The sequence below is a fragment of the Grampus griseus genome (assembly GCF_964374135.1).
Source record: "Grampus griseus genome assembly, chromosome: 5".
Taxonomy (NCBI): Eukaryota; Metazoa; Chordata; class Mammalia; order Artiodactyla; family Delphinidae; genus Grampus; species Grampus griseus.
This window is the reverse complement of record NC_138998.1, coordinates 98,065,428-98,082,882: the sequence shown is the minus strand read 5'-3', so window position 1 is coordinate 98,082,882 and position 17,455 is coordinate 98,065,428. Positions and strand designations below refer to the sequence as shown.

Sequence of the window (17,455 nt, the reverse complement as noted above, 5' to 3'; positions counted from 1 at the left end):
GGAGCCAAATTCTCCTAAGACCTTAAACTCTTTCCTAGATGTGAATCAGTTAACTTTCAAATCTTCTTTGGGCCAAGAGAAGTGACTGGCTGACTCCAGTGTAGTCTAGTACCATCCAATTTATAGTTAAGAGTTGGTGGTTTTTATTGTTGTTTTTAACATAATCTGACTCCAAAACAAATTTTATCAACTGGGCTTTCCTCTTCACATGTAAATACTCCAGTAAAACAAATTAAATGTAATGTACACAATGGGAAATAAAATCCTTGAATAGGTGTCAATGACATGGTTGTTCTCCAGAATGATTCTACCAAGCTGCCCTCCTAGTGATTTTCTTCTTTATCAGAGGTGAATCTGTGCTGAGGTTGCCTGTGCATCTTTCTTGCATGGAGTCCTCTTCTGAGTGTAGAGAAAAGGATGTCTGGTCCGTGTCAGTTGTACTGTCATGGTAACAACCATCGAAGGCCATGGCTTGAGCTGCATCAATACTGTACATTCCAGAAATCTGACAAAAAGACTTTTGTTAGTTAGTCATGAATATGGTTTTAGGAGTTGGAATTACAGTAAAAATCTAAACAATCAGATTTTAAAAATAGTTTCAATAAATACTAAGAATGTTTGCTTATTTTAAAGAATAGAATTCTGGTTTTGCTTCTGGTGTCTGATGAAAAGTCATTTTCATAATAAATGGAAAACATCATCTTAGACATCCATTTTTAATAGGGATTTAGAGAGAGAGAGATTTGAGCATTATACAAATAAATGTATCACAACTATAATTGTCAATGTTTTCTAATTTAGTCCAGGCCTGACAGACTGTTACACTCAATGTTTTTTTCCACAAAAGGGAACATTGTTTCAAGTTTTCCTCTTTGTTTCTGAGTAGTATGAATTGCTTGCCCTAAGTTTGTGTGTTGAAATTGAATATGATTTATCAGAAGAGCAATATAAGCAATTGGACTTGTTTTTCAATGTATTTTTCCTCTTTAGAGAAAACATAGCAGTACGCCTAATCAGTGTGGGGTTTTTGTCCCAAAACAGAACAATATCATCTGGTGATCCATTTTTGCTTGAATTTGGGGTGGAGATAGGGAATGATTTTAGCTGCTCCTTTAAAATGCAAATTGACCAAGCCTTCCCACTTTTGCTGAAAAGTACCTTTAAATGCTACTAACATAGCTCAATTAAACAACTTGAAATTAGTGTATTTTTTTGAAGGAGTGAGTTATCAATGCTTTCTGGCTCCATTGCTTGACTGAATCTAAACCACTGTTTTTCTTTAAGGTTTTACTCTGCGGGAGATAGTGGTTCTCCCTGATACAGAGCTGTGTCTAGGAAGCAGCTGTTACTAATTGCTTTCTGAGAAAACAAATTTCTTTTTGATCTCTAGGGAAGCTAAAAAATGAACAAATATGGACAGGATACTACTGGATGAAAGTATTCATTATTCAAATTGGACGCTGCAGAGTAAATTCTGCCAAAATGTGTATGTGGTTCAATACTGACTCAAAAACCTAATATTTTACTGAATTCAAGAGACATAAGGACTATTTTGTGCGGTCAGTAAAATAACCAGGGACCCATACTCGAATTATGTTGTCTCTTTTTGTTTTAGTTGTAGAAACTTCTCATAGTAAAATGAAAATGGGTAAAATAAACATGAAACGACATTGAGACTGAATTACTAACCAACAGCCAATAATAACACTTATATCCAACTCTGAATCTGAGGATAGAATAACTATATACTGTCTCCTTGGTTTTCTTTCTCCATTATGATAATTTAGATCTATAAAATTGGTTAAACCTTGCAGTGCACAATTTACCAGTAGGCTGCTAATGTCCACAAGTTTGTAAGTTGGTTGTTCCAGTAGAAACAGTTTTAGAATTGGTCTTTAATTTTTCACTCCAGCTTACAAATAAGCACAAAGCTAAGGCATATTACATCTAAAGTACAGATTTGATGGTTTTAGACTGAGCTCTAAGTCCTAGAATTAGGAAAACATTTGGATGAAGAATAAGAAAGAAAATAGCTTCCTTTCTCCTTTCTGGGCAATGGTCAATGCTAGGGACAAATTTTCCATGGACCTTACTGTTCTCCCATCTCTTGGTATCTGGGGGTGGTTGGGACGGGTGTGTGATGGTGGTGATTGTGGTGTTGGAAGGAAATGAGCTTTGCTTAACTTCATGATTTCATAGGGAGGAACTCCATAGCCTAACATTCCTGGTCTTTCTCATCATCCCTCAATCACTCTACCCTAGGGGTTTGGAAGAAGGAACTGGCATGTGTGTTTTTAGTCCTTTTGGAGTCACTTTAGGATCTGCATTGGTGTCCAGGTTTGTTTTCTGAAATAAGGTAAAGGAGACTGTCCTCACAGGGAAATCCTGAATTGTCTAGCTTCACCAGTGACCAAGAGAGTAAGTACACTGAATACAGCAATGAAATATTACTGGGACCCCCTGCTCACAGATCTAAGGCAATTTCTCTAAACTGTTTTACCAATAACAAAAGTAACATTATCACATCCATCTGTCTGGCTCCTACATCTCTCTCTCTCTCTCAGACTGGTTTCCCAACTCACATACAGAGGGGAGAGGTATCATTGATTAGCCCCCAATCATACAGACATATCTTTTTTCCCTGCATCTCACCAGAGCATCCCACCCCTTTAAAGATCTCTCATCTCAAACAGCCTGTTCCCACTATCCCTTTCAAAACTGCTACTCCTTCAGAGAATATGCTCTGGGCACTAATCACAATAAGAACATAACATTTGTGTAGCACTATATGGTATGCAAAAATGTTAAATGCATTTATTATATCATTTGATCTTCACAACAGCTCTGTGAGGTAATAGGGAAGAAATTCCACCATTTTGCAAAGGCAGAATGAGGTTTAGGAGACAGCCTGGCACACGGAGCTAGGATATTAGGTTTGGCATCACTTCTGACTCCAAATCTGTGCTCCTTCATTTGTACCACAAACATATGAAGGGCAAGTAGGACATTTCTTTGAGATAATTGCACCTTTGAAGGAGAATGCATAGAATGGTGGTTTCCAGAGGTTAGGAGGAGGGGGAAATGGGGAGTTGTTTAATGGGTACAGAGTTTCGATTTTGCAAGGTGAACACTTTCTGGAGATTGGTTGTATGGCAATGTGTATACTCTTAATACTATGAAACTGTACACTTAAAAACAATTAAGCGCTTCCCTGGTGGCACAGTGGTTGAGAGTCCGCCTGCCGATGCAGGGGACACGGGTTCGTGCCCCGGTCCGGGAAGATCCCACATGCCGCGGAGCGGCTGGGCCCGTGAGCCATGGCCGCTGAGCCTGCGCGTCCGGAGCCTGTGCTCCGCAACGGGAGAGGACACAACAGTGAGAGGCCCACGTAGCGAAAAAAAAAAAAAAAAAGAAAACAAAACAAAAACAATTAAGATGGCAACTTCTATGTTATGTATATTTTACTACAATTGAAAATAAAAAATAATTTTTAAAGTGAACAATGCTTATTAATTCAAAAGAATATCTTCTGGGGTACACAGAAGACTGTGAACAACCCGATCAAGTGAAAAAAACATGCAGGTAGTGTGAGCACATGTGCTTTGTGGTGGGGTGGGTGGAGGTGGCGAGTCAGAGGACTAGCTAGAGGTGGCCGAAATTACTACAGTGCCTCTGTCGTGGGTTCACCACTCCCCACGTGAAAACAAAACAAAACAAAATAACACAAGAACAAAATTCTTCTCCTCATCGCACATTTATCTCTTTCACTTCACAGCTTATCTAATCATGGCTCTTCACAGTGTGGCTATGGACTGGCAGCAGCCAGGGCTTAGAAATGCAGACCCTCAGCTCCCACCCCAGACCTACTGAATGAAAATCTTAACAAATCCCAGGTGATGCGTACATGCCGATTACGGCACACTCGTCTAAAAGCTCCTGATTTTCTCACGCCTGCATAGCGGTCACTGTGGGTATGTATGTGACAGAGACTCATACTTCCATGCTGTCAACAAAAGAAACTAAAGCATCTGCAATGAAGCAAAATCAGGTTCTATTACAGCTTTGACTCAAAGGATATGAAATAAAAGACTGAAGTAGCATTACAGGAGATCTGATCTGCGATTGCAGCTCTGCTGGCTCTGGATCTTTCGGCAAATCACCAGAGATCATCATCTCCGCAAGGCCTACATAATGGAGTTGATATGAGGGCTCGGTTCCAGAAGAGGATATACAAATGCTCTGAAAAGTATGAAATACTCTCACTAGAAGTATAAATAAATATTAAATAATGTTTTGGGTGTGTATAAATAGTCATTATAAGAATTTCGTAAACTGGTGTGAATATATCACATTAAAATTGCACATATATATATATACACATATACACACACACATATATAGCAAACAAATTAATTTGATCAGTTAGGTTTATGAAGTAAAATATCATGTGTCAGTTCTCGTAATAACAGGAAGTTGGTGCCCCACCCCTTTGTGAAATGAAGCAGGGAGAGAGCAATCTATCCAGATTGACAATGTCACAAGGAACAGGTGATAACATTTAGGCCGAGAAGGTACCTTATTCCCAGTACACTGTGAAGAGAAGAACCTTCCCTTGTGCTCTACCACTCTCCCGAGTGACTAGAAAAGAAAAGTAAATCCTAGCTCTTGGTGGAGATCGATCATTGATTGGTTGAGAGCACAGCCTTTGGAGTCAGGGTGCTGCAGAAACAAATCCTGATTCCTCTTAAGCTGTGTGACCTTGGTCAAGTTACTCCCCCATCTGCTCCTATTTCACCTCCGTAAAATGAAGGTGATAAAGTACCAACCTCTTGGAGTTACTCTGAGAATTAAAAGACATAATATGTTGGATGGTTAGCACAATGCCAATATATAAGAAACACTCATTAAATGTTAGCTATTATTATTATCATCATCATCATCTACTTGAAAGGATGTGATTTGTACATCAACCCCTTCTTTTCAAGGGTTAGAGTCAGTGGAGGGGAGCACACTGAGAGAAATTCCTCACACAGAAAATCTCTTGGCAAAGGTGAATGAGGATGCTGAGGAAACCAACCAGCACAGAGCAGAAAGAATAAAGTTCAATAATTGTCATCACCCCATAAACTTGCATCTTGCCAAGGCACATGGACTTCACACAAGGGTTGCAATGCTGTCAGGAGAGGGCATAGATGAGGGTAGTCTTTTTCACATTCCGGAAAGGATACAACAGTCAAAAGAAGGCAATACCTTCCCTGTCTTCACTGTGGTGAGGTAGTTCACGGCTGCATACTCAAAGACTGACGGGAAGACAAAGAGGGAGCTAACCCACAGGTACACGTCCACGGCCTTGACGTAGGACACCTGGGCATGGAGGCGCACACCCCAGAGAGGATCGTGGACATGGTCAGCATCATGGTGATTCCTGCCATTTGAGAACAGTGATGAGTTCAGTGACATAACCATTCAGCTCCAGGTGCTGGTGCTGGAAGACACCAGGGGATACATTTCCAGATTGATACCTGGCGATCAAAGGCGTGTGTGTGTGGACGGAATCCCAGCATGTTAACCTAGTACACGGCTTGAGCCTAAGCAAGAAACTCTGCTTGGATTTCTCTTTCCATCTCATTTTCTCACCGTCACCTCCATTGTCTGTGACGTCTCCTTCCCTCCAGCTAAAGTCTCCACGGAGTCAGACTTGTCTTTAAGGATCCATTGCTTCCCACCCTCAGTTGGGCCTCTTCTAACCATCCCAGGAAGGTAATAATGTATTCAAGTTTTAAAAATTCTTCTGAGAAAGAAATTCTAAAACCATTTCCACTACCCTTCCCCATCATTTCACAACTTCTACTGTTCAGAAAGCGTCTTCATGTCAATCTTTAATCTTTCATTTGTCAGGGAGTGATCTTTAGCAGCATTAAAGATTGCTTTCTCTGTATTTTTCTTTCATATAGAACACTTACAAGCCATCGTTATTGGTATCACTTTGCCCCTGGTTACTGAAACTACAATTCAGTTGAGATTCAGAACGGAAGTGTGTTAGTGGAGGCTGGGTTCAGTGTAAATATTTACTAAGCAACTGCTAAATGCCACTTACTTTCTGCGCCTCCCCTCCCTTTCCCTTGTTGTCCAGTACTCCTACCACTTTCCTTCTCTTCCCTTCCTCTCCCTGACCACTGCCTTCCCCTTCCCTTTCCTTTTCTTCTCTTCCTTTCCCTTCTTTAATCCCTGCCATGGGCGTCAGAGGTATCGAGATCAATGTTCTGGGGGACAATGGAGAAAGAGGTGACTCTGAGACTTCCTTAATAAAATGCCAGCCTTGGGGAGGGCTACTCTGTGTCTACACTAATTTCTCAGAGGCATACTGCAAGAGTACTGCCTGGAGAGAAAGTAAAGTATTGTAAATATTTGAAATGTACACTGGCTGGCATGGTTTTATTTATTAACTTCCCACCAGGGGAGTGCAGATGGAATCCTTAATGATTTTTATAAGTTGTGAGGACACTTTAATGTTAACAGACAGAGTCCCGAACAGCAGGAGGAGCACTGCGATTTACTCCTAAATGTACAGACACAGCACGTGGACAGCTTTCACCCGCACGTTTCTACCTTTTCCACAAATTCTATAATTCTGCAAGGTTCTCCTCTGAGGGAGGCCCGTATCAAAGACAATGACAGTGCTACAGAGCTACTCAATTTCAAATTAAGTTTTTCCTTTGGATGACCCAAACCAATGCCATTTGGCAATTTGATAGTCACCATAGGAGGGCCTGGAATCTCACCTTCACACTGCTTTGAACTCCAGAATAAGAAACCTAGAAGCTTCTCTAGCACTTACCATGAAATGCAGGCCACTGACCCACTGAGTCTCAGGTTTCCCCAACAATGGTAATATCAATAATCTGCGTCTCAGTGGAGGCTGCTTGCATTCCTTGCTACATAAACATGGAGATGTGAACTTTTTATTAATGGATCAGGTGTATGTATAGCTGAAGCTGAGATTAATAAATAAAACTTGCTTGCCTTTATTGAATGTTTACCCGCCACAAACCTAGGTAAATATTAACCACATGTTGCAGAGGAGAGTGTCTAATGAGCCTGAGTTTGGTCAGGAGCAGGACTGAAACCTTTCTCTCTGAGTGTAGAACCATGCTCTTTTCATGCAAACCTGTGGCCTCTCATTCTGAACCTGTAGAGGAAACTTCCTTTTGTTTTGTTTTGTTTTGTTTGTTTTTGCGGTACACGGGCCTCTCTCTGTTGCGGCCTCTCCCGTTGCGGAGCACAGGCTCCAGACGCGCAGGCTCAGCGGCCACGGCTCACGGGCCCAGCCGCTCCGCGTCATGCGGGGTCCTCCCGGACCGGGGCACGAACCCGCGTCCCCTGCATCGGCAGGCGGACCCTCAACCACTGCGCCACCAGGGAAGCCCTCCTTTTGTTTTTAAGATTATAAACCAATTTCTATATATGGCGTATCTCTGAGACAAGATGCTGTAAAATTGAGTGTAGAATTGTGTCAGGAAGCATGAAGGTACTTTGTGCTCTACAAGAGGCCAAAAGTCTTACCCTGTCAGGATTTCCCAGGTAAAACCGTGAAAACTGTGAAAATCCTAAATGAACATTCCTATTTAGGAATGTTTACCTCATTTGTTCAAAAATGTTGAAATGTTTTCTCTTACTGGTTTTCTAAGATATGGAAGATAGAACTTGATTTTTTTTCAGTGAACAGTAACATGAAGCTTAATGGACAAAATAAGGGTTTAGAAAAAACACACAGATACATGCTCTTGTCATGTATTTTAAATTGATGACTGTTGGGTCAATAAAAGGGAATTGCATTATCTATATTTGCCAGACAGCAATAAACTAGCAGTCATTTTCTTTAGAAAGGTGCTTAGTCCAACTAATTTTTGGTAGCTTTATTTATTTTTAAACCAGCATTCTAGACTTTCCTCTTTAAAAGGAGCAAACAGAGAGAGGGAGAGACAGGGAGACTGGGGAGAAGGGAATGTTGAGTACAGGGAGTAAGGGGTGAGAAAACTGATATATAAATTCCTAAAGCAATAGGACTTGGAGTGAGGAGTATTACAGCTACATTAACCACACTTGTCTTGAGCCACCCCTTAGAAATACATTAACCTTGACAAACTGTATTCATTCCAAGCCCATTAAAGTTAACATCCCAATAAAGGAGTTTTGAATTATAGGAAGTGACCATTTAGTCAAAGAAAGGTCCTGTGTTGGGATTAGAGGACTATTTTCCCACCTACTGAGATTGCTATGCATAGTTAGGAAAGTGTTAAGAGGCAATAGTTAGTCTGGCTTCTGGGACTCAACTTCCCTGAGCCTCGCAGTTTCGCTCACCATATTAATTCTTAAGGACACATATGAGATCCAAAGAGCCCTGCAGTTAGGGGAGAATTATTCATCTATCTTTGGCTATCTTTTGCCATATATGATGGAGAGGTTCCTTGACCTGTGCGAAAGCAGTAGGGCCTGCAGACGTCGCTTAGAACTACTGAGTCAGTTCACCCCTTCAGTGGCTGTGTGGTGGGGAGCTCTTTTGAAGGAATAGGTGTCTACATTCATCTTTAAATGAGCAAAAACATTTTCCCTGTAGGCCTAGGCAGAAGAAAAATATTAAGTGATGTGAGGGAGAGAAACACAGGCTGGATATCCAAATACCACTCTATGGCCAGAAAGTAACAACCATTATTCCACAAAGGTGGTGCCAGAGCCCGTGGCACAGAAGTTCTGGTTACTTCTATAATGGTAAAATGAATAGCTCCTAAGTATTTACTTTTCCAGGTATACGGGATATCCTCTGTTAGACATTTTGCTTTATGAATGACTACATGCCTGAAAGTTTTAGTTGCCTTTCTCTGCCATGTTTATTTCCTGATAAATGACCCCGTTACTTCATACATTGTACATGAATGGCATACCCCAGCAGAGGGGTCAAAACAGGAACGATGGAGACAAGGAAAGAAGGAGGGAGGTAGAAAGGAGAGGAGAACCCTCCATGAGGGTTAAAACATCCTTGAACAGCTTGTAATAGCCTCACACCAGATCGAATAGAAACATAGAATGGTATTTTAATCCATTACACATTCCAAGTTATGACAGCTATTGTCTCTTATGAGAAGTGTCTAGACACAATTGATACTTTTGTGCTGTTCAGCTTCCATTGTTCTCTATCTGAAATGTGACAAATGTGGAAGGGTCTTAACCAGCAAATGATTCATCCTCAATCAGCAAATGAACCCAAATGTGGAAGAGTCTTAATGAATCATCATTGTTTTCAGTTAGTAGCTAAAATACAGTTATTGAAAACATGGTGGGCTAAATACTGGTAGTTTAACAACTATGTATTGAGCACAAAATATGTGCAGGACACTGTGCCAGTCACGTAGGGACAGAAAAGAGGATAATAATGATCCTTTTCCTTAAGAAACTCACATTTAATAGAGGAGACAAGAAGAGCTACCAACCCATCCCATAGCCGAACATGAAATAGAGGAAGTAGGGGTCTCAGGAGAGATACAAAGTGCTATGTGGTCCAAAGATGGGAGAGACCATATCTGCCTGGAACCATCAGTAAAGGCTTCTGGCTGTATAGAAATGGCTGAATTTGACAGAGAAAGACAGGTAGGGAGGGCATTCCAGGCAGAGTGAGAGCCAGAACAAATGTATACGCAGATAGGCATGAGGGCCTGTTTGAGAACATTGAACATTCAAATTGGTTGAAGCTTATTAGGGCTAGTATGTTGAGGCAGGAGTATGATTGAAAATTTAGCAAATAAAAATACAGAACACTCAGTTATATTTCAATTTCAGATGAACAATGAGCAGTGTTTTAGTATCAGTATGTCCCATACAATATTTGGGATAGACTTAAACGAAAACATTATTTGGTGCTTATCTAAAACACAGATTTAACCAAGTGTCCTGTATTTTATCTGGCAACCCTCAAGGGACACCTTGGATTCCAAGTTGAGTGTATTTACTCCAATGGCATTTGAGATGAGAGTATTGTGATCACATTTGCGTTTTAGAGATATCACTCTGGTCATAGGGTTGAACTGGGGCAAGAAGAGAAGGAGGTGAAATAAGCTATTACAAGGCCTCTGCAAGCCCAAACTACATCTTTGTACAAATTAGTAAGAGGTGCCCCTTCCTCTGGAGGACGTCACCCCAAACCATGTCCCATGGAACTTGGGCTGGATTTCTGCTCCCTACTCCTCACTGGGTGCACTGAAAAATTAGGAGTTTGGGATTCACAGATACACGCTACTATATATAAAATAGATAAACAGCAAGGACTTACTATATAGAACAGGTTACTATACATAATATCTTGCAATAACCTGTAATGGGAAGGAATCTGAATCACTTTGCTGTACACCTGAAACTAACACAACATTGTAAATCAACTATACGTCAATACAAAAAAGTTTTTTTTAAACAGAGGGCAAAAACAAAAAACAAAAAACAAAAAAACAACAGAGGGCAAAGTATCTTTGAAAGAACTTGAAGGTGGTAGGAAGGAAAAGCCTGAGAGGATAGCGGTGTTCTAGGAATACTACAGTTCTATTAAAAAGGAGAGGGACACTTCTTATTTGTATATTATTTTACATAAATCTGCATAGCAATTTCCTAACCCTGAGGAATCGGATGTAGACACAAGAAGCACAGAATTTCAGGGGCGACTTAAATGGATTTCAGTGATCTCCATTCACCCACCCTGCCCTGGAACCAGCGTTTACTGCTGTCATTTTCAAAGTATAAGAGTTGAGCAGTCAGCTTCAGGGATCCTATTGAAAATCATATCCATAAACCTTTAGAGACTGAATACCCTTCTCATTCTGTCTCGAGGGCTGGAAATAGGCCTTTAGTCTCCTCTTTTGGGTCTACACTGCCCTACTGAGGTCAGGGCCAGGCTGCTCTGATGTGAAGGAACAGCTACAATAATTTAATTACTCATTCAGATAGTATGTTCCTCTTGAAGACATTCAAGCCTCAAATGCTTGTAGATTGAAGCTTTTAATAGGGGAAAGAGGTGAACAAATTATTAATATTAATGACGATTTATGTCTTTCAAATGATCTTTTGAAGTATGCATATAATTTGTGAACATTAACTTAGAAATCACCCTTTCTGGAATGAATTGCGTGATAATTACAATGATTATGAACCACTTATGACAATCTTCTCTCTAGTTAGAGCATTACAGGTGAAAGAACAAAATCAACCAAAATGATAGAGTTCTGCCCCAAACCAGCTAAGAAGGCAGGTGGGATTGACTCTTGGGTTCCCACTAAGTAACATGTTATCTAAGTGCTTAGCTTGGCAACTCCACTTTGTAAGGACTCAATAACTGCTAAGTGAGTCTGAAATCATTCCCATAAATCTGTATGTGTGACAGTGCCAATATAACATATGTAGATAGAGGAGATAATATACCTGTTAATGAGGCTGGACATGTTTCTCCACCTGAAATCTCTTGCCCACTAATGTGTCACCATACCTAAAATTCCACTGCAGCTGATTCTGATTTTAGCGTTTAGATTACGCCCTAATTTCTAACTAGTGCTCATGTTTCCAAATTCAAACATCCCCTTCTCCAAGAAGTAATTTATTAAGGTACCAGTAGTATAGTGTGAATTGGTTTGAATTGAAATCTTCTGTGATGTACGGGTTTGTCAGGGGAAGTGAAATGAACTTGGGCAAGGGATAGGGAGGTTTTCCTGAAAGGGAGAAGAGAGACATTTATAAAGTGAGGCTGTTTATGCTTCATAATTTCACCCTCTCTCCTTACTATCATCCAGCTTTGGTCAGTTGGTGCAGCCTTCATACCTAATGTCTGGATTCCCAAGGAAAGAGTCCAACTACAATTTGCCCTTGAGGCTGTCAAGCCAAATACTGTAACCTGAGCCCACATCAGTAACTATCCCTACTAAACCATCAGTCTCTTTCCCTCTCCACTTACCACCCTTTTTATTTACCTTCCTCGACATTTCTCCCATATTAACATTTCACAAAGGTGTGGAAAGACTTACCCTCTTGCATGAACAGCTCTCTGGTCAATCTAAAATGAAACCCAGGAAAGCATTACCATCAACACAGCCGGGAGACAGGTTTGCAGCACGAAGAAGAAAATATGCCTCCTTAGCACAAAGTTGATGAAAAGCCTGTTGTACCAACCTGTGAGAAAAAGCCAAAGTTTTCATCAGAAGAGGCTTCTTCACGGAAACCCCACACTTAGTGAAACAACCTGCTTCTTTAGACTCCAAGCTCTTAGGGAACATGGAACTTAACACACTCACCCTTGTTTACCCAGCATTGGCATAGGACCTGGGCCTGGCACTCCATCCAATGTTTGTTGAACTAACTGAACTGCAGTCTGTTTAATTATCTGACTCAAAGATCCTCTTTTAAATTTCATACCTGCTGTTCAGGGATGAATGGTAATTACATTTTATGGGAGGGCCTTTAAAGACCTTTCTCCAAAATATACTGTGTTTGCAGTGTTTCTGCAGGTGAGAAGGTCTTCAGTACATGGCTAATGACTGATGCAATAGCCAATACACTATTTATTAGCTATAACAAATGAAATGAAATATTTTATGTGAAGGAAAAGATTCACAGTAGCTACTAGGTCACTGGATTCCAAGTTAGGATCCAGACAGCTAGGGATTCAAAGAAGAGCTAGGGGGAGGGAGTATCTGTAAACTATTTTTTATTATTTCAAAGTTTCACGGGTACCATTAATTTATCTATGATAAGTCTGCCAAAAAGTAGCCAAATGATGTTCTTTTGCTTGTTGTTGGAATTATATAAACTCACATTGGTAATATTGATTAATTTGTGCTGATCAAAAGTACAAATTGTAGTCACATCCACACACATTTTGTTCAGGTTTCCCTTTTCACATTGGCTGCAAGGAAGTTTAAAGCCATATTTTTGGACCATCTATAGGATTTCTCTGAGTGCCATTCTCTAATAACCACATATATTCTATAACATAACTTACCCTTATTTTACATTTTTCTTTCTCACACATTTCTGATTCATATCATGCTTTATTTCACAATAGCTGTGATGTCAATCTTATTAAACCTTTTCTAAAATAAGGCAGTGAATAATGAAATGATAAAAATGAAAGTACACCTTTTATAAATAAGTGGTAAGATTAATTTTTCTATGATAAATGCAGTTTACTTTGAGACAAAATTATTCAAATCACAGAGACTATAAGTCAAAATAATAAATAAAACTAAATCATAGATGTTGCAAAGTTGGAGAACTCTTCTACTTCCTCAGTAGTAATTTCTTAGGTAACTCAAGATGGCAAACCTATTTAGACAGATTAGGTAAATATTTAGGCACTTAGTCTAAGATATACTCCTAGTCAATCCACACCGAATTGGCAGACTGCATGCCTAATATTCTACTCTTTTTTTTTTTTTTTTTTTTTTTGCGGTAGGCGGGCCTCTCACTGTTGTGGCCTCTCCCGTTGCGGACCACAGACTCCGGACGCGCAGGCTCAGCGGCCATGGCTCATGGGTCCAGCCGCTCCGCGGCACGTGGGATCTTCGCGGACTGGGGCACGAACCCGTGTCCCCTGCATTGGCAGGCGGACTCTCAACCACTGCACCACCAGGGAAGCCCAATATTCTACTCTTAATTAACTGCTGGTTACCCTTCTCTTTCCTACTCGTTCTGAGTTTCTCTCACCATCAGTTGATACGTTTCAGGAACACCAAACAATTTCATTACCAAGGCTAATAAAAGATACACTACATAGTGCATTCTAAAGTAAAAATATACATTTGTTAAGCTACTCATTGTCTTGTATTACCCATGTCACAGTCCACTTCATTATGGTTTGCAATTGAGAATTTTGATTATGGTTGTAGAGTGAAATAATAGCATCTCTGATGTTATAACTTCATATAATTATTGTGAGATTAAAAGAGATAAGGAAAAGCTGTGAAAGTACTTCATAAAGAAAGACATTAATGCATATGGTTTTAAGTCTTGAAATATATTTAGGTAACGAGGTCCTTTCTTTACTCATAATTTTCTGAATTTTTTTTTTTTTTTTTGCAACCCAGCAGGAGAAATGTTGCTCTGTCTTGCTGTTCTTCTGGGAAGGGGAGACTAGGGATGGTTTTGTTGTTGAAGCTGTAGCCAAGAAGAGCTCCCTTTACCAACCAGGAAAGGTAGTGCTGCTTTGAAAAGTTGTGGAGCCCTCACTTTGGGTAGTGCAATAAATAGAGTGTGAGTCCATTTTTCATATTTGACTTCTGATAACTTTCTAGCCCCACTTCCCCTTCTGTTCCACACCTGGGCAAGCTAGGAGGAAAGCCAGATGTTACCTCTTTGGCACTGGTGGAAAGATCAAACCATGCAAACACTGCACCATTTAAGGGAATCCTCACCCTAGCCCCACTTTCTAACCACCATAGAACCCCAAGTCAGGCACCCTTTTCTGTTCTCTCAGACATTTTCAGACCTTCTCAGGAGCCTGCCCTGCTCTCTCTAGAAAACCTCATTATGTGAGTAATAAATCTCTTTATACCCTTTTGGCATGTGTGTGGCATCACAGTGACGTACTGATTGATTGATTGATTCAGCTGCTATTTATTGAGCACCTATCATGCGCCAGGCACATTCGAGGTGAACAAGAGAATGGGGAAGAGATGGTGAACAAGGTAGACAGATCCCTGCACTCTTTCTAGTCAGGCACTCAGACAATAAGGCAGTCAAACAGAGATGTATTTCAGGACATGGTTAGTGATGTGAAGACAAGTACACATGGGGAATGGTGAGGAGGGAAGTCTATTCTAGATAGGATGGCTAGGAAAGCATTCTTTTTTTTTTTTTTTTTTTTTTTTTTGCGGTATGCGGGGCTCTCACTGTTGTGGCCTCTCCCGTTGCGGAGCAGAGGCTCCGGACGCGCAGGCCCAGCGGCCATGGCTCACGGGCCCAGCCGCTCCGCGGCATGTGGGATCTTCCCGGACCGGGGCACGAACCCACGTCCCCTGCATCGGCAGGCGGACTCTCAACCACTGCGCCACCAGGGAAGCCCTAGGAAAGCATTCTTTGAGGAGATGATATTTGAACAAAGCTCTGAGCAAAATGAGGAAGCTGGTCATCAAAAGATCAGGGGAAAACATTCCAGGCAGAGAGAGAAAAGGCCAAAGCAGAAACCCTGCAGATGGAATAAGATGGGTGTGTTTGAAGACACGCAAGAAGTAGGGAGAGGGGGCAGGGGTAGTTGTTGAGGTCAGAGCCTTAGGCAGAGAAAGATCATGTAGGGCCTTGCAGGCCATGGTGAGAAGCTTAAATTCTGCTGTAAGTTTGGTGGAAAAACACCAGAGGGCTTTGAACAGAGAAGAATTGTGCTGTTTATGTTTTCAAAAGAACACTCTGTCTGCTGTATTAAGAGTAGACTGCAGGGGCCGAGAGGAAGCAAGGCATCTAGTTAGAGGTGGTTATATGACGAAGACAGAAATCTGCACAGACGGTCCCTGACTTAAGACGATTTGACTTACAATTTTTTGACTTTATGATGGTATGAAAGCCATACACATTCAGTAGAAACTGTACTTCCAATTTTGAATTTTGATCTTTTTCCCGGGCTGACCATATGCTCTTGTGTGATGCTGGGCAGCCGCAGCGAACCAGCCCCCAGTCAGCCCCAGATCACGAGGGCAAACAACCGATACACTTACAACGATTCTGCACCCAGACAACCATTCTGTTTTTCACTTTCAATACAGTATTCAATTAAATTACAGAAGATATTCAACACTTTATTATAAAATAGGATTTGAGTTAGATGAATAAGTGTTCTGAGCACATTAAAGGTAAGCTAGGCTACTTATGATATTTGGGAGGTTAGGTATATTAAATGCACTTCAACTTATGATGGATTTATTGGGAGGTAACCCCATCGTAAGTTGAAGAACACCTGTATTGGAAAGGTAGAGGTGGCTGCCTATAAAAGAAGGATGATGTTATTGGCCAAATGGGATGCTTGTTTGGACTTGGGTCTTTCCACTCATACTTTGCCGACAGTAGATGCTCAATAAATGCTGATGAACTGTCCACATAAAATACGGTACCTGTGCTGCTATAGAAAGCAAATCCACCGGATGCACCGAATTCCTCGATGAAGAACTGAGAAAGCGAAATATGCTCGTCAGTATTCAGGGACTTGTTTCCATGTTTCCAGTACAGCATTAGATCCTCCTCATTGTAGGCATCTAAGACAAGAAATAACATTCTTTTTATTGGAGTAAGCTCTTGTAAGTTCCATGAGGTCTATGACCATGTTTTATGCAGTTCTGTATCCCTGGGGTCTGGTCCAATGTCACGGCTCTGAAATATACGTTTGCCAATAGACTGATAATATCCACATCTTCAAAAAGAAAAAAAAAAAACCTCCAAAACTTAGACCCCGATTACTGGCATAGTGTGGCAGCTTTTTCTGTGCCCACGTGACGCATTAAAACTCTCCTAATAGCTGTTTCCATGTCTGTGTGTACTGTGATGTCACAGCACCGCCTTTCCCTCACAGGTCTGATGCCAAGTCTTTAGGCCCCTTTAGTTTTGTAGCTCTATTGGATGAAATTCCAGAGTGAGCTGGGCTTGCACAGAATTTTCTTCTATAATCAAATACTATTAAGAGAGTTTCTAATGGATTTGGGGAGGAGCATCTATGTAGGAGACATCCATTGAGATTCCCAGCATTTTACCCACATTATGGAAAACTGCAGTCAGCTTTTAAGATATCATGTCAAAAATAGCTGGTGGGTCAAAGTAATTGACAGGGAGCTGGCTCAGATGCCCTCTGACAGGGCTTTGATTAAGAGGTTTAAGTCTAGAGCTGGGTTTTTCCAGGGAAACAAAGCATACTTAATGGAAGACTGGGATTTATACGGGAACATAAATGGCAGAGCTTTCTAAATCTGCCAGTCTCTGTTAATAGCATTAGCAAGAATACAACTTTTTAGGGAGCTATTCCTTTAAAATCATTGTGGAAACTGCAGAATATGTAGTTATCAAAGCATTTTTTCCCTTGAATCTTCTATCTTCTCATTTGAGAGACAATTTGCCATCATGATTCTTACTAAAAAACCAACCAACCAACCAACCAACCAACCAGCTGTTTTGGACAAATATATTTATCAAGATGTTTACATGCTTGTTAAGAGTACGCTTATTTATATGCAAGTAGGTGATGGTGTGTTCAGACCACACATCCTCCATAGGGAAGTAAGACTTACAGCTTTCCCGTTCAAGGGAAAAATTTTGAGTGTCAAGTGGAAACCTGCTGAAATCCATAAAGCACATTGCTGTAACAGTTATCCTATAGCAAGAATGAGAAAAAGAAAACTGCAGATCATTTAACCACGTGGTCAAATAAGCAATGCAGCATTGAAGCTCT

General features: G+C 40.7%; 1 protein-coding gene across 1 annotated transcript in view; it reads right to left on the bottom strand.

Annotated features, from left to right (window-relative positions):
• Positions 1 to 204: 204 nt before the first annotated feature.
• The window catches only part of GABRR3 (gamma-aminobutyric acid type A receptor subunit rho3), a gene marked incomplete at both ends in the record, with an annotated part of 39,678 nt that continues 22,427 nt past the window's right edge, over positions 205 to 17,455 (bottom strand). Inside the window, 11 exon segments of the mRNA XM_082655334.1 lie at positions 205 to 340; positions 342 to 505; positions 5,251 to 5,366; positions 5,369 to 5,425; positions 9,965 to 10,079; positions 10,741 to 10,811; positions 10,922 to 10,959; positions 12,057 to 12,085; positions 12,089 to 12,201; positions 16,131 to 16,271; positions 17,295 to 17,377. Coding sequence (XP_082511460.1) covers positions 205 to 340; positions 342 to 505; positions 5,251 to 5,366; positions 5,369 to 5,425; positions 9,965 to 10,079; positions 10,741 to 10,811; positions 10,922 to 10,959; positions 12,057 to 12,085; positions 12,089 to 12,201; positions 16,131 to 16,271; positions 17,295 to 17,377 — 1,063 coding nt within the window.